Genomic DNA, 24,704 nt, shown 5'->3' with positions numbered 1-24,704 from the left:
GACCTAGGGGTGGTCAGGGGGCTGACGGGATATTGTCAGTTCGCAGGGACAACCTAGGGGCCTGAAGGGAGTGAGGGGTCTGGAGCGGGCTATAGCTGACCGAGTCACCTTGAGGCAGTGCTAGTTGGTAGGATGCCAGAAGGGACAGCCTGTTAACTTGGTCAGGAGTCCTGGAGAGGGTCTGCGCTAGGCTGACCAAGACAGGTAGACGCCCCAAGTACTGCATGGCAGAGCCAGCCAGAGTACCTAGCCATTCCAGACACTCACCGTAGGGAGCACAGACTGGGAGGAAGGAGTCACAGCAGACACTGAGAGAGTGAGCCTAGCCTGAGGTAGTGCAACACTGAGTCACACCTAGATAAGGTACACATGTGGTGGTGCATCTGAGCTAATCTTTATTGTACCGGTGTGGTGGCTGCCCCGCAGAGTGGAGCCTCATGTACGACAACTGTTATGAGAGAGTGGAGGAGCCGCGTGGCGCGGAGAACGTAAAATGGCGGACAGAGGCTGATGGGGAGGGCACCCGTGGCGTGCAACCCACTGAAGAGCAGACTGTCGCCGAGTTGTCATTGACCAGGCTGCTCTGGAGCGGAGCGAAGGCTATGGCTGCCCCGTTTTTATCCTGTATGGGACAGCGAGGGGCCACCCTTGAAGAGTGTGAAGAAATTGTTATAATTGGGGGAGAACCCCGTGAGGAGAGCGAACGAATGGACTTTTTGGGTGCAAAAACCAACCAAAATGGCGGTTCCCGCTTGCTAGGGAAACCGCATGGGCCAGGCGCCGAAAAGATGGCTGCTGCAAGGAGAAGGCGGGAACTAGCCGCGGGAAAAGACTCCAGCTCTGAGGAGGAGACTGGCGCGAAAACGCAGACCGCGCCCACCAGGACTGAGAGAGGTGCGGCCTTGATTAAGGGGCATGATATTCCCCTGTGGGACCCGCCCATTATCGCAACCCCTGGGGGCGGGTTCCAACTCTGTCAGAGAAGGGAGGAGCCGAAGCAGGGAGTGGCGGATCCAGCAACTTCCACCAGTCAGTTGCGAGGAACCACAGAGAAGGAGAGACCTGTACAGGAAGTGACCCCTGTACAAAGAATGGCCTGCTCCTCCACTGTGGGCACAATGGTCTCTACACAGCCCTACTCAGTGCCCGGCGGGGTGCTGGTGGTGAGGGTGGCCAATACAGAGACGGTAGTCGGGCTCTGCCTACAATGCGGGCTGCCCGGAGGTACAGTGAATACGATGGCACGTTGCCCTCATTGCGGGACTTTGTATCTGTGGCCTATGCCCACGTTCGTCCCAATACAGCCTGCTGACCCCCCGGTGGATGTGACACGGCGCTCTGCTGAGTCCCCGGGCGCGCTGTGGATGAACCGCGCGAGTCCCGGAGACAGGGGACTGGAGCCGGTCAAGTCGGCTGGGTCACTGGCCATTGAGGCGGCTGGATTAAACCCCGCGACAGGGGCAAAGAGACTTTCACCCCGCCCCGCGACCCCTAGGTCGGGGCGAGGGGACTACTCTGATGAGGATCTCCGTGAGCTGGCGGTAGCAAGAACGGAGCGGAAAAGACAGACGGGAAGAACGACGCCCCGTGGGGTGAGTGACCGGACGTCCCCCGCAGATCGGCGATCCGACCGACGGAGTCCCGCCATCCCAGGACCTGGCGGAGATGGGAGAGAGACGCCTACACCCCTGCGGATGGGTAAGCCAAAAAGCCCTATCTCTTACCTGGTCACAACAGACGGCGAAGCGCTGGAAGGGCCGCGCCAGGCCCAACGCGCACGTGGAGGGACGGCATCACTTCCGGTGGCGACGGCGGAGCAACCGGATGTCGTGGGAGAAGAGATCCCGCATGGGGGTCCAACGCGAGATGGCGACGCTTCCGGTTCCGGGGAGGACGTCACTTCCGGTGGCGACGGCGGAACCCAGGAAGGGGAAGCAGCGACGCTTCGGCGATTGGGGGAAGGTCCCCGACCGCTCGTATTGCCCAGAAATCGGAGAGACGATCTCAGGACTGAGGAGGGTGAGACATCATCCTTGGACCAGTCTACGGACAGCCAGGAGCGGGTCGTAACCCCGTGGGGTCCCGTCCCATGCCCCTATCCCCAACCCCATGCCCTAGCTAATGCCCCTACCCCTATCACACGGTCACCGGGTTCACCGCCCAGCTTGGAACTTGTGGACATACCTTTGGGGGGGGAGGAAAAACGGACTGGGGAGAGGCAGCTCAGGGGAGCTACGGAAGGTGATTCACGGGGAGGAGGAGAATTGAGGGTGGCGAATACAGCACCCCAACCGGCAGTAAAGGCTCCGGGGTCCTCGAGGTGGTTCAACTCGCGATCCACGAGGTCGTCAGGGGTATTTTCATTTGATGACGACCGGGAACCAGGGCCTAATCCCTTTAAGGAGACCCGGTGGTGGGCTCCACTATTTGAGGGGTACTCCGCATGGATGGACCGTACTCGGTTCCTCATCCGGCGGGAGGACGTGGTAGACTTCTGGTGGAAAGAGGGAGAGTTTACACCAGAGCAGAGGGACAGGGAACTACAGAAGAGGTGGTTCCAGCTGGAGCGTAGAGACATAGCGCCCATGGGTCCCGACACACTGTCAGATCCAGTAGATTCTGATGAGCCCCTATCATGGGTGTTACCTGGGAGGGCAGGTAATGCTGATCTGACCAGGGTCAGTAGGGCGGAGAGGGCTATAATAGTCAAATATAAAAAATCCCATGGGTTGGAGTATCCCTATGTTCCGGAGCCCCTGATGGATGAAATTGAGGACAATAGGGAAATGTGGCTCCAAGAAACTATAGAGCTGTACTTAACCAATAGGGGGAGCGACATTGTAGGTAAAAAGGCGGAAGAAAGAATAGACACCCTGATGCGAGTGTGGAGCATAGGGAGAAATGTTCACAAACATAGGGTGACCTATGTGCCAGAGAGAGGATCACCTAGGCATTATTATGTTACGGTCCTGGATATGGGTAACCGGGAAGTGAGGAAACCTGACCCAGATCACTATTATTAAGGGGGTACTGAGACATTACGCGGGTTCGTGGCTGCTGGTCGGGGCGGGCTTGGCGGATGACTGTATTCATATGTACTGTATTATGAGGAAATTTGTGTGATGTTAATTATGTTTTCCGTTACAGTGCTTCCTGGAAAAAGGTATACAAATTTAGGTCCCAGCGAGGACGATGGGATTCACCAGGGGGAGAATGTAGCGGTCATGTAAAATGCCTACAGTCATCTCTCCTGTTGGCAGTAAGGCCTGGTAAGTGTGGGCATGCCAGCAGTAATTATGGAGGTTTCCCCTCACACCCTGGTGGGGTGCTCTGTGTATGGCTGGGACTGGTCACATGCTCTGACTCCATGGTTAGTGATGTCAGAGATGTGTCAGCCTCAGAAGCTTACATAAGGCACAGCACGGTGTCTAAAAGTTAGTTCTGTGTGTGTTGCTGGAAAGTTGCTGTCTAGTTAGTTGTTCTGCAGAGAAAGGAGTTCCAGCTCTTGTCAGAGCTGAGGAAGGAGTTCAAGTTCTATCAGAGTGTCAGTTATGTTATAGTAACTCCATGGGAGGCTGTGTCCAGGGACCTGGCACAGGACAGTGATTCCTGCGGGAATAGTGAATCCCTGATCTGGGTGACATACCTAACTAAAGGGAGCACTGGCGAGATGAGCGGCTGAAGATACTCCTTGTGGAGGGCAGTTGCCCTGCCGTGTCAATAAAGATGAGTTCAGCCAGAAACCCTCTCGTGTATCTATCTGGAATGATTGTACAGAGAGGAGCACCACGGAGGAGTTCCTCGCCAGGATCATCCCCTTGCGGACGCAGGGACCCTGGCGAGGTGGAGGCGCTGCACTGGAACTAGGTGAGACTCAGCACACTACCTCAGCTGCCTGTCTGACGGGTCCTCCCCACACACCATCATGCGGGAGACTCAGGAGTCCTGTAGCCAGCAGGTGCACCATATGACATATCCACACTGTAATGGGGTCCGGTTAGACCACAGGGGGCCAATGTGAGATTGGGTGGGTCAGGCCGGGCCAGAAATACCGTTACATACCATTTTCATGATTTATGTCTACCGGTTGAACTTATGATGTTCTTCTATGCTCCACATTTGGCTGTACTGATAGCCAGAAAGCTCGTGCCAAATTATTATTTGACAAAGGTTGATTTAGGCATAATTATGAGCTACCTCTCCTTTTTTGGGGTTTTGTGAAGGCAATTATTGATAGATACATTATGGGTCTAATATGGCTATAGATCACTTTACAGAACTTACATTTCCATCAGACATTTAAATGGTTTTACACTGACCATATCCATTGTCACAGCATGTTGCAGTAATGATTTGTGTACTCTATTTATTTTATTTATTTTGCCAGTTTACATCATCATATATATTCACTTTTTATGGTGTTTTTATTCATAATTTTAGGTGTTTTTTCAAGTGCTATATGTTTACATCCATGCATACCCTCATGTTGCTTTTTTAGGGGTTTGATGCTATGTGGTAGCCTTGTGGTGTTGCCAACATGTTTTTATCATTTACGAGTGCTGTCTAGATAGTTCTTGACAACTACCATGGCTGTTGGCATTAATATAATGTTCGCACATGCGCAGTTGGTTGCTGGATATGCCTGTCCCTTTAAGTAACAGACTCTGAAGTTATTTATTTATTTTTCACCCCTCCGCGGTTTGCGCATGCGCAGTTGGTTCCGCTTTAGGCTGACTGGCTTTTCTTCGCTTGCCTGATCCTTTCGGATGGCTGCATTGTGTGTGTGCAGTGTTTTTAGATATATACATATGCCTTTCTTATGTGGGCAATCATTTAAACAGCATATTATAGCTGTTTTATGCCTTTATGGATTTCGAAACCTCGCGCATGCGCAGTCGGTTTTGAACATAGATTGCCTTGCGTTCCATTACCCATAGATGCGTGTCAGACACACGGAAGTACTCCTGGGCTGCAGCAACCGCCGAGTTGCTGACAGGTACATGGGGGTTAAACAACATGGATGTTAGCACTGATTACGTATATTATTTGTTGCACCTGTGCATTTTATGTGTTTTTAGGTATAAATGTGTGTTCTTTTTCACTCTGTAAATCACATCACCTTGATAAAGGTCCCGCTTGTGGACCGAAACGTTGGAATGATGTCTTGTTGATTCAATACAATATTTTGATAACCATTTGGAGTGCTGCCTCTGATATTTCATCTTGATGCGGTCTCGTATTGCCTACATTATTTTATAGGATTTGCACCCATTATTTTGTTGATCCAGACGGAGTGCTTATAGTTCTTTACCATCTGTTATATATATATATATATATATATATATATATATATATACAGAGATCGAAATTTTATGAGTCATTACTGACACTAGCGAACTCTCTTCCCATGAGCGCTAAAGGCCATGTCTGTACATACTGTGCTATATGTATGCACACACAGCTGTCTCTCACACATACTAATACTCCTTATTTTTCCATCCATATACACCAATAGGGACCACATAGTATCCACACACACTTTTAGTTGTGCTACAAACTCTCACATTTCCACACCCACCCACACCATTTATATCCCTCTCACTCCACACACACCTTGTGTAGAGCACTGTTTATACTGTGGGCTCTCCATTCATTTTTATTCACACTGATACACATACACACTCTTTCTTCACTTGCTTTCAGTTACCCTTTGACACCTCTAGCCATAAAACACATCCACACCGGGGGAAGGAGAAGCACAGATAACATTCCAAGAGACACTGTTTTCAAGTTATCCTTGCTTCATTCATTGTAACATCGCCGGAAGAAGAGATCAGTGTATCTCGAAAGCTCGCACAAATAAAAGCATTTCGTTAGCCACAGAACGGTATCATCTATTTATTTTTTGATTATTGAAGCTCAGCTAACACGGTACTGATACCTCTACATATATATATATATATATATATATATATATAAAAAAGTTGCACATGGTAATAAATTATTTATTCTCACGTCTTTTTTTAATTTTTAAAATATTATAAAATGAATTATTGTTTGAAAGTTAATCTATACACATACACATACACACAACTACCCACTGACACATACGCACAGACACAGGGTCCCAGTGACACACATGCAGCATTCCAGTGACACACACGCACTCATTGATACACACCAACTCGCCCACACACACACACAGTGAGCTTCCCTGTGACAAACACACACAGAGAGACAGCTACACACACACAGTAACAGCTTCCAAGCCTGTCGCTCACAGCACGGACCCATACACACAAAAAGTGTGCATCACGTGCACAAGCGTTCGCACAGGCGCGCGCCAACTATAAGACAAGCCTTAGTTGTATTACAGCCTCAGGGGTTATGTCATATCCAGGTTACCTCCTTATCAACATTGGTCAAAAGGGAGGAACTGAAGCAGCTTTACTGATATATATTAAGGACCAGGAGGAGTATACACATCTACAAACAGAAGAAACTATCTTTCCCTAGCACAGTGCCTGGGAAATGTTACTGTCTTGTTTCTAATCTACACAGTATGTGACACGTGATCCGTTTTGAAGTCTAAAAACTACAACTCCCATGATCCCCTTAGTGTGAGCATGCGCAGTAGGACACAGAGCTGTGACCTGGATGTAGTCAGTGTCTCCACTTCCGGGAAAGAGAAGATGAAGAAATAAAGTGGTGCAGGAAGCACACAGGAGCCTTTTCTGTAAGTAACTTACTTTGTATTCAAAGCATCAGAGCAAATCATATGCAAACACGTGGCGTTTCAGGCCAGACACATCCTCTCCTCAGACCATACACCTTATACTGCAATAATAACTATTTACTTACACAAAGCGCTTAGCCTAAAAATACCTGTTGGGCAGCGTACCTAGTGTACTGATAAAGCTATACCTAAAAGGTGAAGGATGTAACCGACCCCAAATACAGAAACCCCACGTGTATACATAATACTGACTGTGGGTTTGATCTTAATAACTTCTCCCAAAAATAAATGGGCAACTCTTATATCAACAAGTTTAAAGCATTGAAATATATTCCCAATCAAAGGAGTGTAATAGATCAGTCCAAGATTTAAGAAATGGCAGCCTTAGGGACAAGACAGACAAGTCTTCCAAAACTTGTCAAATACAGAACTTGAACACACAAAGCAAATCACAGGCACAGAACAGTACAATACCTGTCCAGTATATGGTTATGAAAATCAGTCCTGTTAGCCACGTCGATGGCTTTAGAACTTCTCTTTCCACCAAACTGTGTTTGCTATGGATATAAAGGGGACAAATCATTGAGCAGCACCTTTGATTATGGGGCATGCTTCACCCCGACAAATGCCTACTTACAGGAATGAAGTTGATCACTGGCAAAAAATGAGTATCTTTAATCCTCTCCCCTGCGCTTGATCAGGTCCACACCTGCATTTGTTCTCCAAGATCTCCAACAATGCGTGATTCTCCCAAAATAAAGTGAAATAAAAAGTACCTAGTGTAGTACTGATTAAAACATTTATTAATACACACAGATATAAAAAAAAAACACATTCACCGTGTGTCTGCACGTGTTGCACGAAACAAATTGCCGCCGCGGCTTGAGCCTCCTGAGTGGTGTCCGGCAGCTGGGATCAGTGTTGCACTGCTCTCCACCGTTCGCGACTCCTCACACTGTCTCCTGATGACATAACTGCCGGGCGCCGAACTCCTGGTGCCTCTGCTCACGGACAGGGATAGCTCCATTCTACGCGTTTCGTGACGTACTTAGTCAGTAGTAATGAGCTCTATAGTCGTACACAACTTTTATAGAGCCTGGTTAGACAACCTATTTAACCCTTTCAGAGTTTTTCTTGAAAAACCCATACTGGGTAATCCTTGTGGTTAGATTATAAAATCCCAGCTGGTCCCAGCTGCCGGACACCACTCAGGAGGCTCAAGCTGCGGCGGCAGTTTGTGTAACACGTGCAGACACACTATGAGTGAAACTAACAAGTATATATACCCCCTAAGTAGGGTGTCCCGGTTTAGCCGGGACAGTCCCGTTTTTTTAACCTCTGTCCCGGTTTTTTAGTCTCTGCCCGGCTGCCCTGCATGCTGTAAAATATTCTGTTTTTTTTGTGGCTGTTCCGCTTTTGACCATCAGAGCAGGAGGGGCAGCAGAGAGCAGACAATCCATGGAGGAGAGCAGGGACCGGGACTAAGCTGCGGAGCCCAGCAGTGAGACCCGGAAGTGTCAGTGAGAACTTCCGGTGTCTGCTGCCAGGGCTCAAGATGGCTTCCCCCACCCATGCAGGTATGGTCCAGAATGGGGGACACAGACACACACACACAATGGGGGGGACACAGAGAGAGGCACAGGCACAGCATGAGGAGAGGCAGAGAGAGAGAGAGAGACACACAGGCACAGCATGGGGAGAGACACAGCATGGGAAGAGACACAGAGAGAGGCACAGGCACAGCATAGAGAGAGGCACAGGCACAGCATGGAGAGACAGAGAGAGGCACAGGGACAGGATGGGGAGAGACAGTGTGGGGAGAGGGGCACAGCATGGGAAGAGGGGCACAGAGTGGGGGGGGGGAGACAAAGAATGGGGGGGAGAGAGACAGAGAATGAGGGGGAAAGAGACAGAGAATGGGGGAGAGAGACAGAGAATGGGGGAGAGAGACAGAGAATGGAGGGAAGAGAGACAGAGAATGGAGGGGAAAGAGACAGAAAATGGAGGAGAGACAGAGAAAGGGGGAGGGAGAGAGAGACAGAATGGAGGGGAGAGAGAGACAGAATGGAGGGGAGAGAGACAGAATGGAGGGGAGAGAGAGACAGAGAATGGGGAGAGAGAGACAAAGAATGGGGGAGAGAGAGACACACAGAATGGGGTGGGGGAGAGAGAGACACAGAGAATGGAGGAGAGAGAGAGAGACGAGAATAGGGGGTGGGGGAGAGACGGAATGGGGGGGAGAGCATGGAGGGTAGAGAGAGAGAGAATGGGGGAGGAGAGAGAGAATAGGGGGACAGAGAGCTGAGAATGGGGGGGGGGGAGAGAGAGAAGAGAATGGGGGGGAGGGAGGTGAAGAGAGATAATGGGGGGGAGGGAGAATGGGGGAGAGAGAGAGAAAATGGGGGAGAGAGAATTGGAGATAGAGAGGGAATGGGGGGAAGGGAGGGGGGACAGAATGGGGGGAGAGAGAGAATGGGAAGAGAGCATGGGGGGAGGAGAGAGAGAATGGGGGAAGAGAGAGAGAGAATGGGGGGTTTCACAGAATGGGGGAAGACACAGAGAATGGGGGGGAAGAGACATAGAATGGGAGAGAGACAGAATGGAGGGGAGAGAGAGAGAGAGAGTTTGGGGGGGGAGAGAGACACAGAGAATGGGGGGGGGGGAGAGACACAGAGAATGGAGGGGAGAGAGAATGGGGGGAGAGAGAGACAGACAGAGAATGGGGGGGGAAAGAGACAGAATGGGGGGGAGAGAGACAGAAAATGGAGGAGAGACACTGAGAATGGGGAGAGGAGAGGGAAGAGGGAGAGAATGGGGGAGAGAGAATGGGGGGGGGGAGAGAATGGGGGGAGACACACAGAGAATGGGGGATTGAGACAGAGAATGGGGGGATTGAGACAGAGAATGGAGGGGAGAGAGACAGACCGAATGGGAGGGGGGGGGGGCGAGAAACAGAAAATGGAGGAGAGACACAGAGAATGGGGGAGGGGAGAGAGGGACAAAGAATGGGGAGAGAGACAGAGAATAGGGGGAGGGAGAGAGACAGAGAATAGGGGGAGGGAGAGAGACAGAGAATGGGGGGGAGAGAGACAGAGAATGGGGGGGAGAGAGACAGAGAATGGGGGAGAGAGACAGAGAATGGAGGGAAGAGAGACAGAGAATGGAGGGGAAAGAGACAGAAAATGGAGGAGAGACAGAGAAAGGGGGAGGGAGAGAGAGACAGAATGGAGGGGAGAGAGAGACAGAATGGAGGGGAGAGAGAGACAGAATGGAGGGGAGAGAGAGACAGAATGGAGGGGAGAGAGAGACAGAATGGAGGGGAGAGAGAGACAAAGAATGGGGGAGAGAGAGACACACAGAATGGGGTGGGGGAGAGAGAGACACAGAGAATGGAGGAGAGAGAGAGAGACGGGGGGAGGGGGGGAGAGACAGAATGGGGGAAAGAGAGAATGGGGGGAAGAAAGAGACAGGGAAGGGTGGAATGAGAATGTAGGGGTGGGGAGAACGAGAATAGAGGGATATGGGGGGAGGGAGAGAGAAAGGTGTGTGTGTGTGTGAGAGAAGGGGGGACAGAGCGGGGTAGAGAGACCAAGGAGAAGGGGCGCAGTTGGTGACATCATTTGTTTTATAAAAATTTTTTTTACTGTGTCCCGGTTTTTACTTTTGTAAATCTGGTCACCCTACCCCTAAGGTTTACAAAATCCACTTCATACCTATCACCTGTGTTTACAGTCGGGCAGCCACTGCAGCCTCAGTACTTCCTGGTTGATGTCTGACGTCTGACGTCATCGCAGCGTCATATGATGCTGATGATGTCACGTCACCAAGCAACCTGGAAAACCAATAACAAAATAATCAAACACGGACAGCTCAGCATACTTGCTGAACTGTGGAGAAGTAAAATTGCATAAATTAAGCTGCGTCCATAGATAGGCAGACCGCGCGGACGTGTCTGCACGCTGAGCGATCAGACTGCCTAAAGGCAGTGATAGCGTCTATATGGCGTGCGCGCGATGTGCGAGAAATCACTTAAAAATGATTTCTCGCGTGGTCACGTGAGCGGTTCTCCCAATGAGGGCGAACCAGCTCCGTGGCCTCACTGGCCCGCCCATAGACACGCCCCCGGACGGCGCGCGTACTAAGGCCAGGGAAAGCACCTGCTTTCCCTCAGCCTCCGCGCGCCTCCACAAGGCTGCAGTATGGACGCAGCCTCTCACTTAAGTAACAGTAAATTGAAGCAACATGTATGCACTATATTGGTGCCATAAAGGATATTTAATGACTATTAATTATTCTGAAGAGCTGGGAGCAGCCGTGCTGATATTTTCTTTCTTAGATGATTTTTCTGCCAAAACGAAAGGGTTAAAGCTGAAAAGGAGCAAGTTAAAAGATGGTTCAATGTTATGAGCTTACAGTCAAAAGCAGCATTATTAAACATTTATCTGTGCATAAGATAACAAGGCAAACTACAAACCATTAGGGATATATAGATTAAAAGACATAACTCCTATTATAGATAGTGTTGACACAGGCACATAGGCTATATAATAATAATAATTGAGTAGACTTAAGTGGGATAAACAGAATAGTAGAATCCATAGCAGTCGTGGGCCAGAGTGACAGAGATTTAAACCTGTGTCTCTGGTATATCCACCCACATATATCTGGGTTAATAGTAGAGGCTGACCTTACCCCAGAAACCAGTTTAGTTCAAGTCACAATACTTACTTCGACATGGAGATTCTGCTGCTGGAGAAGCCCCATGAGACAGGACCAGGGCTTAGGAGCGAGCACACGTCAGTGGAACGCATATGAATATAGATATATGTTCCACTTACTGCATTACACAGTGATTTATTGAACCCTCGAGCTGTATCTTTGCCGAGAGGAGATCTCCGAGAGGAGATCAGATTGATCGGCAACTTAGCTAATCACTTGTCGGTGTTGGGATTGCATTGATGCGCATATCGAAGGGTAACATATATTTTATTTATTTTTTAAAGGCAACTTGAACTGCTGCTTTAAATCCAATCTAGCGGCGGGAAAACATGAAATCACTGGGAGTACATTACTTCCTTGAAAAGGATGAAATCACCATTTAACCCTTTGGGTGCCCTTTTGATGTAGCTGCTATGTCACCGCATCTGGCCCCATGATGTAATAGCTACGTCATAGTAATCCTGCTGGTTTTCCTAGGGAAGATGTCATTCTGTGATCCTGTGCATGGCAGGACGGATCTATCACTACGTGGGATAGAAGGGAGGGGGTCTCCCCGTCCGTTCTGTCATCAGTGAGGGAGCGATCACGTGACCCCTCCGTCACTCAAGGGGTTACTATAACTATTTTACTTATTTGTGTATTGTGATAGAAATCTTGTTCTGTATTTCTCCAGGAACATGTATGTGTTTGACTAATAACATTATAATGACTTTGTTTTCTATGGAAGAGTTATATTTTTTGTTTGCTAAACGGGTTTTCTAAGTTGACAAATCGCTATATTTAACCGATTAAATATGGTATTGTTGTTGGGTCACGTTCTTCCTAGGAGGGACTGCCCCTTTAAATACCATTTTCCTACTGTGCTTCAGTTTAAATAAATCCTGAGATTAGAAATCCATAGGCTGAGCCGCGCTGAGCCAGCACACTTACCCCCTGCATTAGATATGAGTGCGGTTTTAGCAGGCGCTTCCGGAATTGCAGGAGACCGCTCCATTTAAAATTTGCGCGCTGAGGGGAGTGGAGGTCCAGCACGTGACAGCAAACAGCCCCAATTCCCACCCGCCATTCAAGCGCGCTCGATGCCTCGCCTGCCAGAACACCTAAAAGCTCCTGCTTGAGCAGGCGGGCCTGAGCAGCAGCGCGGAGGAGCGCGGCTGGAGGCACCATGTCCGAGGCCTAAGAGATTGTACAATCAGCCTTTTCTCCTTGCTAGCTATCCTAAGCACTGCTTTTCCTCTCAACCCACACAAGTCTTTCCTCGTCTTAGGAATGAAGGGTCACACTTTTCAAAGCCTTATTTAACCAGAGGCAGCTGTTGACATTATGGATAGGGGGACCAGATTTTCAAAATCAAAAACCGGGACACATTAAAAAAATTATTTATAAAACAAATTACATCACGTGACACACCTCGTTGCCATGACGAGACACTGACGTCAGGCGGTGACATGTTGCCATGACAATGTGACAACACGTGATGCCTCAGCGCCATAATGCGTCTCGTTATGTCAACTTGATGCCGCGTGACGTCACGGAGCGTCTCGGTGTTATGGCAATGTGCGTTACGTGACGTCGCGCAGCCATGTTGACCGCATTTGGAGGGGAGGATACATCCATAAGCAAGATAAATATATAATAAAAAGATCTAAAAAAAATTATCTCCGGGTTAGCCTTCAATAGACGGTGGCAACACAGTGTGTTTCTGTATATAGAGGTGGGCCATGCAGTGTGTTTGTGTACAGAAGTGGCTGCTGCAGTGTGTGTTTGTGTGTATAGATGTGGGGGCTGCAGTGTGTGTTTGTGTGTATAGATGTGGGGGCTGCAGTGTGTGTTTGTGTGTATAGAGGTGAGGGCTGCAGGGTGTGTTTGTGTGTATAGAGCTGGGGGCTGCAGTCTGTTTTGTGTGTATAGAGGTGGGGGCTGCAGTGTGTGTTTGTGTGTGTGTATAGAGGTGGACCCTGCAGTGTGTTTGTGTACAGGAGTGGGTGCTGCAGTGTGTTTGTGTACAGGAGTGGGTGCTGCAGTGTGTGTATGTGTGTATAGAGGTGGGCCCTGCACTGTTTGTGTGTATAGAGGTTGGGGCTTTGCTTGTGCCCTTCAACTCTTACTGCCAGGGCATATTTGGCCAGGAATGCCCAGTTCGGAGGGGATGATTACTACTTCCAAATGTATTTATTTCCAATTCTTAACATAACACAAACTCTCGTCTCCCCCTCTTCCCTTGCTTTCTCGCTCTCTGCTCTCCCTCACCCCCTGGTTCTGTGTGCTCATATGCTAAGCTGCCAAGGTGCAAAGTTCGCACATGCCCAGAGCAGAACGCGAAGCCCCGTCTCTGCCAGCTTTGCAAAGTATTGGCAACTCCGTAATGGGGGGGAAGGAAATATTCCCACGGAGAAGCTAAGCTGCACTAGTTAGGAATAGGAATGTTAAACCTATAAGAACCCGTGCAGCCCATCAGGAACCAGAGTCTTCATGCTGTAACAGATTCACCTGAGATTCAATGTGTGGTCCAAGAATTCCAAGCTCTGAGTAAGTCCTCTAAGATTCTCAGAAGCCAAGTGTCCAGTTACAAGACTCCAGCAGGAAGAAGCTACTTGAAGCAAAAGTTGCCTGGATTATTTTGTTGTTTGTTTTTCAACTAGGAAAGATTAGTTTTGAATCCCAGTTCCAAAGTATATTTATTTTCGTTGTAATTGTAAACCAAGCTGTGTATGTTCATTTCTGTAAATAAATCACAATTTATTTTATCTCTTGTTTTGCCCAATCAAAGAACCTGGGTATTTTGGTGTTAAAAGTTCTGGTCTACCGTGACAGGCTTTTTTCTGGTGGCAGCGGCGGGATCTGGTTGAGCCTATGGTATAGTATCCTGCGGGATCCTATAGCATAGAGGGAGACTCAAAAGTTGCAAACTCCCAAAGCAAGAGGTAGCATACACACGGTTTGCAAGAGTACGAAAAAATACAGTCACCCTTTGTCCCATAACTTTTTGCCTGCGGGTGAAACATGGACAAGCGAGCAGGACGATTGAGGACTTGGGATGGTGCCCGGATCGTTGTCCGGTGTGAGGGTTATGGCGTATCGACAGCTGGTCGGTCAAAGGTGCAACTGGAGGTGGATTTGGAACGGCATAAAGCAGGCATCGCTTATCCTGAGGGCATGGAGCCTGTCGCTGAAGGCACAGTGATCACACTACAGCTCGGGGTGCAGGAGGTTATTCCAGCCCCGGAAGGAGATGGGGAGGGAGGTTGTGCTCACCGGGATAATGGTGAAGGACTGTGTCTTGGGGGTGCGGGAAGGATAGTCCCCGTGGCTACTGGACTCGCTAACCCTGGACTCACTGCACTTCTTGCCTCATGGGGGGAAAGAGCTACAGCCGATGAGAGAATTTGGATGCTGGGAGCTGTACATGGACAAGTGTCGCCTCACTCTGTCAACGGAGAGCAAGCTGTCCCCCAAGTGGATCACCATGAAGAAGATGATCCTTGCACTCGGGCTTTGCAAAAAGGAGATTTATTCACAGCCAAAAATCCAACGTTTCAACTGCACATGCAATCTTTCTCAAGGTGAGGGCTATCATATACACATAAAAACAAACATATACATATATATAGATATAGATTAGATATAGATTTATTCACAGCCAAAAATCCAACGTTTCAACTGCACATGCAGTCTTTCTCAAGGTGAGGGCTATCATATACACATAAAAACAAACATATATATATATATATATATATATATATATATATATATATATATATATATATATATATATGAACAGTTTTAAAGACAGTGCACCTTTTTCCAGCACACCCAAATTGCTGCCCTGCTGGTGACGTGTGCCAAAATGTTGCACCAAATACCAATATTGAATAAGATAGTTACATGAACCAACTAGTGCTTGCCTATATAAGAAAAAATGTAAAAAATGTAATATACATGAAAAAACATATAAAAACCAAACAAAAAAAATTTGTGAAAAAGAATAATGCAATAATCTGTTGAATATATATTGCAAAATATAGCATAAAAATACAAACAATGAACTATAAAAAATACTTAAGTCCAAATGAAGTCCATGAATGAATAAAACAAAGGTCCAGGCTTCTTCTTCTTGGGCTCACCAAGTTCCCATAGTACCTATTAGAAAAAGAAAAGAGAAAAAGCACCCGATCCTTGTGTAAAATCAGATGAACATTTTAATAAATCATGGACAAGACAAATGCACACTTACAATTTGTCTGATAAAAACAGGCATTTTATGGGACCTGCCCATGCACCAAATGAAGACTCCACGGTCACCTCCGCTCTGCAATCTCCAGATTAGTTCTTTATCCAGTATTTGAGAACGCCTTTTTCTCCAGGGTGGATATCAACCACTTGTCAGGAGCTTCTCAGCAGCGTGCGTCCGCCATTGCTCACACGCATGTGGTACTGGAACCCGGAAGGACTTTGCTTGCGTCTCCACGGTCTCTCTCTGGTGCCAAGGCAGGTCAGCCACCGTAGTTACAATGTAAACCGTCCCTACGCATTTCTTCCGCCTTTGCGGATTTCATCAGGGGATGGACACCAAATGGGCTGTCTGATGTTAAATAGTCCCTCATATCAATAAACATTGTATGACTCACAGGTGTGTTCAATTCAATAGGTGTCATTAAATCAAGTTGATATCTGGTGCAATGTAGTTGAGAACTATAATATATTTAGACATAACAGAATTTGGAACGTTAGTGCATTTGATAACAGCAAACTGTATATGTATATGTTTGTTTTTATGTGTATATGATAGCCCTCACCTTGAGAAAGACTGCATGTGCAGTTGAAACGTTGGATTTTTGGCTGTGAATAAATCTATATCTAATCTATATCTAATCTATAAATCTAAATATATATATACCCCCTTACCTGACCTAAGTTGATGTGCTGCAACTGATGATCCGGCGCGAAAATCGGACTCCACCGTGATGTCATGGGCGCAACACGTCGCACATACCTCTGTGCCCGGCGCATGTGCGCGGCTCAGCGTCGGCACACCACGCGCCTAAGTAGCCCTCCCCTCCATTGCCATAGTGACAAGATGCTAAAAAGTGCATCAGGTCACATGATAAAGCGCAGCACAACAAGGTACATATATGTTTGTTTTTGTGTGTATATGATAGCCCTCACCTTGAGAAAGACTGCATGTGCAGTTGAAACGTTAGATTTTTGGCTGGAAATAAATGTCCTTTTTGCAAAGCCCGAGTGCCAGGATCATCTTCTTAATCGTGTTACTACATGGGACCTGCAGGACATTCCCTGATCCAGTTAGCACCGTCAATTGACTTTATTTGTACAAGTAAGATGTGTGCTAGATATATCTCCAGTGATTCCCCAAGTGGATCACCACAGTTTTAACAAGTTTGTCTGTGGCACTGACAAAATCGATGTTTTTTCCGAGGACTTTGAAACACAGTGTCTGAGACACCGGGTGCCAGAACGGGGCTGAGTGCTGAGAATGCACCCCTTGTTGTCTGGGACAGGTTTTTTAACTTGACAATTCGCTACATTTAACCTATTAAATATGCCATTGTTGTTGTTCACTTTCTTCCTAGGAGGGACTGCCCCTTTAAATACCATTTTCCTACTCTGCTTCAGTTTAAATAAATCCTGAGATTACAAACCCATAAGAGATTGTACAATCAGCATTTTCTCCTTGCTAGCTATCCTAAGCACTCCTATTCCTCTCACCCCACACAAGTCTTTCCCCGTCTTAGGAACGCAGGGCCACACTTTTCAAAGCCTTATTTACCCAGAGGCAGCTGTTGACATTATGGATAACTTTGGTTGCTGTCACCTACACTACTTTACCTAGTTTACTGGGCAGCTAATACCACATCTATATTCTCCAGACTATTACTCTGTGACCATTACCATCACTTATTGTCTTTCCAAATCCTTGCAAAACCTCCCAAAACTACTGAAGAAACAGAAATATTAATTTTATTTTTTCCCCAAACAGCTTGTTAAATTATTTCCCCTATATCCCCTCAAGAGAAGAGTTACCAGTCTCACATGGTTTCTCTTACTGTGTTTCTTTTGCTTTGTGTTCTGTATCCCTCTTCCTCCCACACCCTTTATTTGCCTCCCAGGTACTGATCTGCAGGGGGTTATTTTTCCTTATACACTTTGCCTCCTCTGTTTACCAAACACTAGATTCCCTTAAGTGCAGTAGCCTCAATTGCACTTTAACAGCCACTCAAGTAAATGGCAATGAGCATGTGATCACAGCAGCTCTTTGCACCTCTCCCCTCACTCCTGTCTTCTCCTCACAGCCTTGTTCAGCACCATTGCTGCCCATATTGTAGCCTCAGGCTACAGCCCCAGTGGTCACTGCTGCACCCGCGACTGACTGCATGGCAGCGCGTGCACGGGTCCGCGATCTGTGGTCTATGTGGAGCAATGGGATGCTTGGGAGGGGGTGGTTGGAGGGGGGCAGCGGCGTGGCCATGACAGGGGAGAGTTTCAAGCCCAAACTGACATTGTTACCTCATTAGACTGTGGTTCAAGGCTTTTTCTATAGTCCAGTTTCCAAATCAGTCCAGGGCCTGTTATAAGCTCAGGTTGCTAATGGAACACATTCCTGCTACAACACCTTGTTACATCAAACCCACTTTCTGTTTAGTTCCACTGGAAGAAACTCACCTTTGTGTCCCTTGTGTCATCTTGTCGGGGACTTTTTAAATACAACAATGTTTTTTTATTATTTTTTAAGTAATAAGAAAGTAGTCATTGGTGTGGCCTGTTGCTCCCATTCCTTTCAAACTGGGGGTACTTCGTATATACATTGCTCTCCATTAACTACTGTTATCCTCAAAAACTGTAGAGAAGAAAGAAAAGACAAGTCACATTATAAACAACTTGTATCTTTTTTCAGCTCTTCCTTTATAAAATAGACATTACTTTGAGACCTCACTAACTGTCCCAATTTTAGGTTTGTAAATTGTGTGGGAAACGAGGACCTTGTGGCATTCCAGTACCAGAAGAAAATCTACTACAGAACCTGCACAGACCTTCCCCCACACACACAGCTTCTGGTCTGGTATGGAGATGAATATGGGAAAGAGCTTGGTATCAAGGGGGTACGCTGTGGAAAAGTAACGTGCAAGCACAAGGTAATCAGGAATATGTGTGTTACGTGGTTTTTACACCTCAATTGTCTTATTACTGATGTTAAATTACAAATAGTGATAGATCTTCATACACCATTACAGGTCAACTAGAATTTAATATCACTAAACCTGACTGGAGTCAAAGGGCCAGATACATCAAGCTGTGGTAACCAAAAATGCCATATTACTGCCCATAAAAGAAGTGCCTTATTATCGCGCAATGAATCAGCGTTGTAGGGCCAAAAATAAAGCAATTATTATCGGATCCGTTAAAAGCATCAGATCCAATGCAAAACAAACATATTATATATTTATCGGAACAGGATGAACGGCAGAAATACCGCAAATATTTTATCACCTACTCCAGGATGTCATTAGACCTGTCTTTCCTATATATATTATGGCCATTATATACATAGGCAAGATGAGCTAAACCAACATGGAATAGATGATAAAATAGTTGTTAAAATACATTACAGTACATATTAACCCCCTTAGTAGGCCACGGGTCAACTAGTCATCGGTTTCCACGACTAGCTGACCACACGGGTTAATATAAACATGACATTATACTACCTACCCCCTTTTGCAACCTTTGTGGCTAGTAAAGGATGGTTAGTTCTTGGTTTGTCCCGAAGGCATAAACAAAACACTACAGCTCAGATGCAACAAATTCTGTTGAAGTGGAGTTAATATTGCACCCTGGGAAATAATAAACTAACGGGTGTTATTACCACAATTTTAAGGTGTTATATATCAAGATTGTGGCAATTATTTACTGGGTGCGATATTTGGGCCAATCTCGCGATATGGGAATTAACGCGACCGTTAATGTGTTACCGCATTGGGTTAATATTTCTATCACAGGCTTCTGTAATGTCTATTATTACAGAAACCTATGATCAAAATAACATTAACCCGTTTCATGCCTGTGGTTCCAAGATATACCACAGGCACCAAAGGGGTTAATACTTTATTTAAAAAAACATTGCCTAACCCTGTTGACCCCGTTAGTGGCCAGTAAAGCATTGCCATTCTAGTCGCTAAGGTAATTAAGGGGTTAACCCCTCTCACCACCATTTCTCCCCTCCCTCCCACGAGAAGCCTAAACACCCTCCCCAGGAAAAACTATGTCATCACCAACATCCCCTACCTTCGCCCCTCTTCTAGACTAATGCCCAATATCACTATTAGACAAATGTGGTTTTTAATATTAGCAAAAAATATATACACGTTTAAAACAAAACAAAAAGAACATTCAAAATACATTTTACACATAAACCATTGATCATCACTGTGGATAACTAGGCCCTCTCAATGAGGGGCCCAGATATCCACATTGGCAATTAAATGGTAAACCAGTAATAAATAAATACATCAATTATATTAAAATACATTAATAACCTCCCTCAGTGGCTGACCGCTAAGGTAATGAAGGGAGTTGGTAGATGTACCATGTAATGAATGCTTCCTTTTTTTGGAATCAGATTCCATGATTTTGCATCGTTTTTGTGTTTGCATTCTCCCCGCCACCATTGTATATGTATATATGTTCAAATACAATAATTGTGCATTTGGTTCCTGATTTAACAATGGAGATTTAGCATAAAGTTGGGTCATCCTATAACTATTAGAGACCTGGTACATGGTGTGGTAACGGGAACACCCGGTGACTGATATGTGAGCTCCTAATGAGACACATATTCTATTCATGGTACAAACATTTTGTAATTATACCTTCACAACTGAAACTATCGACTTACTATCTATCAAAGGATTTGAAAAGATTTCTGCCACTTTAATTGATAGTTTTGAAGCTAGTGAGATTTCCATTTTAAATCGTTAAATAATATGATCCACTTTAAATGTATGATCCACTACATCTAGTCTCCCTGCCCATATTCTGCACATGTTATGCTAGACCCTTCATTTTTACAATGTACATCTACAGTTTACTTTCATCCTGAACTTTTTGTGATATGCCAACTTACCTCTCCTGCATGATCTTTTGTAAGACAATTTGTTTAACAGTGACTTTTTTGTCTCGTCTAGTACAAAGACAAGCACCAATAATCCACCCATGCCAACACTGCAAGGTTGCTTTTAGCAGTCAGGATTACCGCCTCAAACATCTGAAGTTCAAACACCCAAATGAGAATATGGAAAAAATGAGGACAGAACAATCTTGCAATATTCCAATAAATATGACAGCAAATGCATCTTTCAACCAGTCAAAGCAATTAATAAACAATGAAGCTGCTTCTCATTCCAAAAGACATATATTAGCTGCTGCCACAGGAAAAGATCTTGGAGAACGTGGGAAGAGTCTGACTAGGGGCCTCATGCAGTAAGCGTCGATTATGTGAAATCGGCAATCTTACCGATTAGTCATGTTATTGGCGTTTTTTCCTCTCCGTATGCAGTAAGTGCCGAATACATTCAAAATCAACCCGAAAACAAATCCGCCCACTCTCACGATGATTAGCCGATCACACACAGGTGTATCGGCGTGCGTGGCGCGGTGCTGATAGGTTGCCCAATCACAAATCTTGCTGAATCAGGCGAAACAAGCATGTTTTGGATTGCGCGCCATATTTAAAGGCAACGTGTACTGCTAATCATTCTCTGTGTTGTTGGGAGTGAGAGAGAGAGAGACGCACAGAGCTGGCTGTTTGAAGATTTGCATATTGACTGAGAGACTTGTTGTGTATTGGGTGAGCTTTGTCCATTGTTGTTTTGTTTACATCTTTGTCTTGTTTTATATGTGGAAGTGTTTCGTGTGATTGGCTGTACATTTATTGTCTGTTTTTTGTGAGTGCTGGAAGTATGCCCGCAAAGCGTGGGAAGAGTGATGCTGGTGGGAGTGGGAGTGCTACTCGTGGGAGTACGCGTCGGAGTGAACGTACTGTTCAGGGGAGTGATGTTGCTGAGAGTGAGAGTGGTGTTGCAGGGAGTGGGAGTGCTGGTGCTGGGAGTGGGAGTGCTGTTGCTGGGAGTGGGAGTGCTGTTGCTGGGAGTGGGAGTGCTGTTGCTGGGAGTGGGAGTGCTGGGAGTGGGAGTGCTGTTGCTGGGAGTGGGAGTGCTGATGCTGGGAGTGCTGGTGCTAGGAGTGTGAGTGCTGGTGCTAGGAGTGTGAGTGCTGGTGCTAGGAGTGTGAGTGCTGGTGCTAGGAGTGTGAGTGCTGGGGCTAGGAGTGGGAGTGCTGGTGCTGGGAGTGCTGCTGGTGGCGCAGTTGCTGATGGGGTGGATGGTGGTGGCGTGCTTGCTGGTGGGCAGCTTTTGGAGGCTCTTCCATTGGAAGAAGGAGAGTCCAGTCAGCACCAGCCAAGCTCTGACCCTAAACCTGCTCGGAAGAAACGTGTGGAGAAGCCACGTAATCCTCGCTTCAATGACCAGGAAAATACAGCTCTTGTCACTGGCATTCTGGAGCACTATGACAGTATATATGGACATTTACTAGGTAAGTGTACATTTACATTTATTATTCAAATACATGTGATCCTAGGTCATCTGAGTTTTGTTCATATGCAAATATGGCTTCACAATATCTTTCTATGTTAATTAGTCTGGAAACACAGCTTTTTAGCATGCCTTACAAGGACAACTAAACACAGGCGGTCAATTTGCCATAACTGCATACAATATGAATGCAACCTTGCTTACATGTATAGGTTTAGTAGTGAATGCTCATGTGCTTCACATATTACACATAAAACAGCATGTTTGCTATCTCTTGGAACAGCTAGCAGTGTAGGAAACTGGTGCTTATATTATTATTCATTTACCTCATATATTTGATATGTTTTTCAAGGGCGGACAAGTTCAGCAAGCAGAAAAGAAATGTGGGACACAATAGTCATTGGTGTCAATGCGTGTGGGAATCATGTGAGGGACAAGCGGAATTGTCACAAGAGATTTGATGATATTAGGTCCAAATTGAAAAAGAAAATACAACACCAACGCGTGCATGCTACTGGCACTGGAGGTGGGCCCACACCACAACGTCTCATATTAAGTCCATTGGAGGAGCTGCTTCGGGCAAAATTACTTCCCGTCGTCGTGGAAGGCTTACCTGGTGACCGTGATATAGGAATTTACCCCTCACAATTTCCACCAGGTGAGAAATATTACTGTACTAGGCGTGTCGTTGCTTACAGTTATTTTGCATAGTTACACTGCTTTTTATACTGTCTTCACAATATAAGCATACCTGCATCTATATATGTATATGTCTGATTCTGTATATATATATATATCTAAATAGACATATATGTTGTAGTCCTACTAAAAGCAGTAACTAATATAGCACGTGCCATTGCGTGCTCATTTACATGTGAATTCCCAAAATGCATTGCTGCAGTGGAAGCAATTGATGGTGGGCGAAGATGGGGAACAACAGGGTAGTACACATGTGTAACACATGTTAATCAGAAATTATTACTAGCTACAGGTACAGAACAGAAATATGTAGAATATTATTGTGTATTTATTTATTTTACTCCGACAAACATAACATTACTGCCTATTTTAAGCATGCATCAAATATATTGCATGCAACGGCCTACAAACATCACTTGCACTAACACATCTATAGTTGTTTATGAAAAGGTCCATTTTTGCTTTAAGTCATATACAGACAGCATAATGAGGCACACGTATCATATTTTATGTCATTGTTTTCATAACTTCAAAACTGCACACGACTATTTAGCTCATCTACCATTGTGTTAAAGCAGCTGCAATTAATATCTCATCACAGCATACACTTCAACAGAGGGGGTGGGGTTCAGCACACACACTAATTACAGCCTCATTTTAGGGGCAACTTAGTTCACACCATTTTCACCTGTTTCAAGTAATTGAAAGGTGTGGCTCATTAGGCTTTTTGGGGAAGGGAAAACCGTTCTTACAACCTCACTAGCACAACTGAAGTTAATCACACTCATTTGAAAGCTTCACTTTAGCTACTAAATGCCCCAACAACTCATTACTTATCAAACCGTACGTCACACATTAGTTCACTCATATCTATAGTTGAACTACTATCAACGACACATTATCACACACTGCATGTCTTGTCTTGTTTAGTCACAGCCACATTCATGTGTGCCACATCTTATATTAATGTACCACACATATCCTCTACCAAAAACAACACTTTTTGCAATATGACCACCTTCATGATAACCATTGTGAATGGTCATCTCATGATAGTTATGTACATTATGATACTGATATCACTACACAACATATGATTTTTATGTACTAATTTAATGTATTTTTCCTCACGCATTACTGCAGAACCATAGTATGTTGTATGTTAGGGAACTCAAAACTTCTAAGTACACAGGCATGTACATTGTTATTACAACTATTTATGTTCACTTTCACACACACATTTTGGGTTAAGGAAATGATGCTGTTAGATACTCATAAATACAGAACATACAATAACTGTTTGTTCAATATTTACACATGTAAATGTAAAACTTATGTTATTGTTATATATAGTTGCCCCTGAAGGACATGTGTCACCTGAGACTGAACAAGTGTCTTCACCTGGGTCAGCCAGCTCAACACACCTAGAAGGTGAGTGTATCAGTTGGTGGCCATATAATATGTGCTCTTCTATATGTTATGTTGTCATGTTCATTATTTGTTTTGCACATCTTCTTTAAATAGGATTACTTAGTGTCAGTGAAAATGAAGTGTAAGGCAACTTGTATTGTGTTAGTGATGTTAACTATCATGTAGGAGTTTTGAGTTTACAGCAAGTTTTCATTCACTCATATTTCATACTGAGTCCAAACATTATTCTTAAGTCAAGGTAGTTTTTAATGTGAGGTTATAAAACGTATGGAAACATGTTAGTTGTTACTTATGACACAGTACAATTACATAGTAACACAGCAGAGATTAACATGACATTTAATAATTTGTACATTTATTTGTAGAACATGATGAAGAGGATTATGATGATGATGATGATGACGCCACCGCCATACACACACAAATAGAAGCAAGTGACCATGAAGACGTTCCAATTGAAACTGTTTTACCGGCAAATCGTCCAGCAAATACGACATACGATGCAATTGTAG

General features: G+C 45.6%; 3 protein-coding genes across 3 annotated transcripts in view; all 3 read left to right on the top strand.

Moving 5' to 3' along the window:
* LOC142466734 (uncharacterized) overlaps nucleotides 1-24,704 on the top strand; it is a 455,555-nt gene that overhangs the window by 121,919 nt on the left and 308,932 nt on the right. The window lies entirely within an intron of this gene.
* LOC142466366 (uncharacterized) lies at nucleotides 6,657-24,704 on the top strand. The gene is made up of 8 exons (XM_075571218.1): nucleotides 6,657-6,736; nucleotides 8,164-8,313; nucleotides 18,426-18,606; nucleotides 20,656-22,063; nucleotides 22,415-22,720; nucleotides 24,115-24,192; nucleotides 24,558-24,640; nucleotides 24,678-24,704. Exons 4-8 carry the CDS (start codon nucleotides 21,430-21,432, stop codon nucleotides 24,702-24,704), a joined length of 1,128 nt encoding a protein of 375 aa, XP_075427333.1. The 5' UTR covers nucleotides 6,657-6,736; nucleotides 8,164-8,313; nucleotides 18,426-18,606; nucleotides 20,656-21,429.
* The window catches only part of LOC142466729 (uncharacterized), a 142,464-nt gene continuing 134,448 nt past the window's right edge, over nucleotides 16,689-24,704 (top strand). The window contains exon 1 of the mRNA XM_075572073.1: nucleotides 16,689-16,790. The gene's annotated coding sequence lies outside the window, so the exon portion shown is untranslated. The remainder of the gene's footprint in view (nucleotides 16,791-24,704) is intronic.

Source organism: Ascaphus truei, chromosome 15 (assembly GCF_040206685.1).
Source record: "Ascaphus truei isolate aAscTru1 chromosome 15, aAscTru1.hap1, whole genome shotgun sequence".
NCBI lineage: Eukaryota > Metazoa > Chordata > Amphibia > Anura > Ascaphidae > Ascaphus > Ascaphus truei.
The sequence above is the reverse complement of the archived record's forward strand: the minus strand, read 5'-3'. Positions and strand labels throughout refer to the sequence as shown.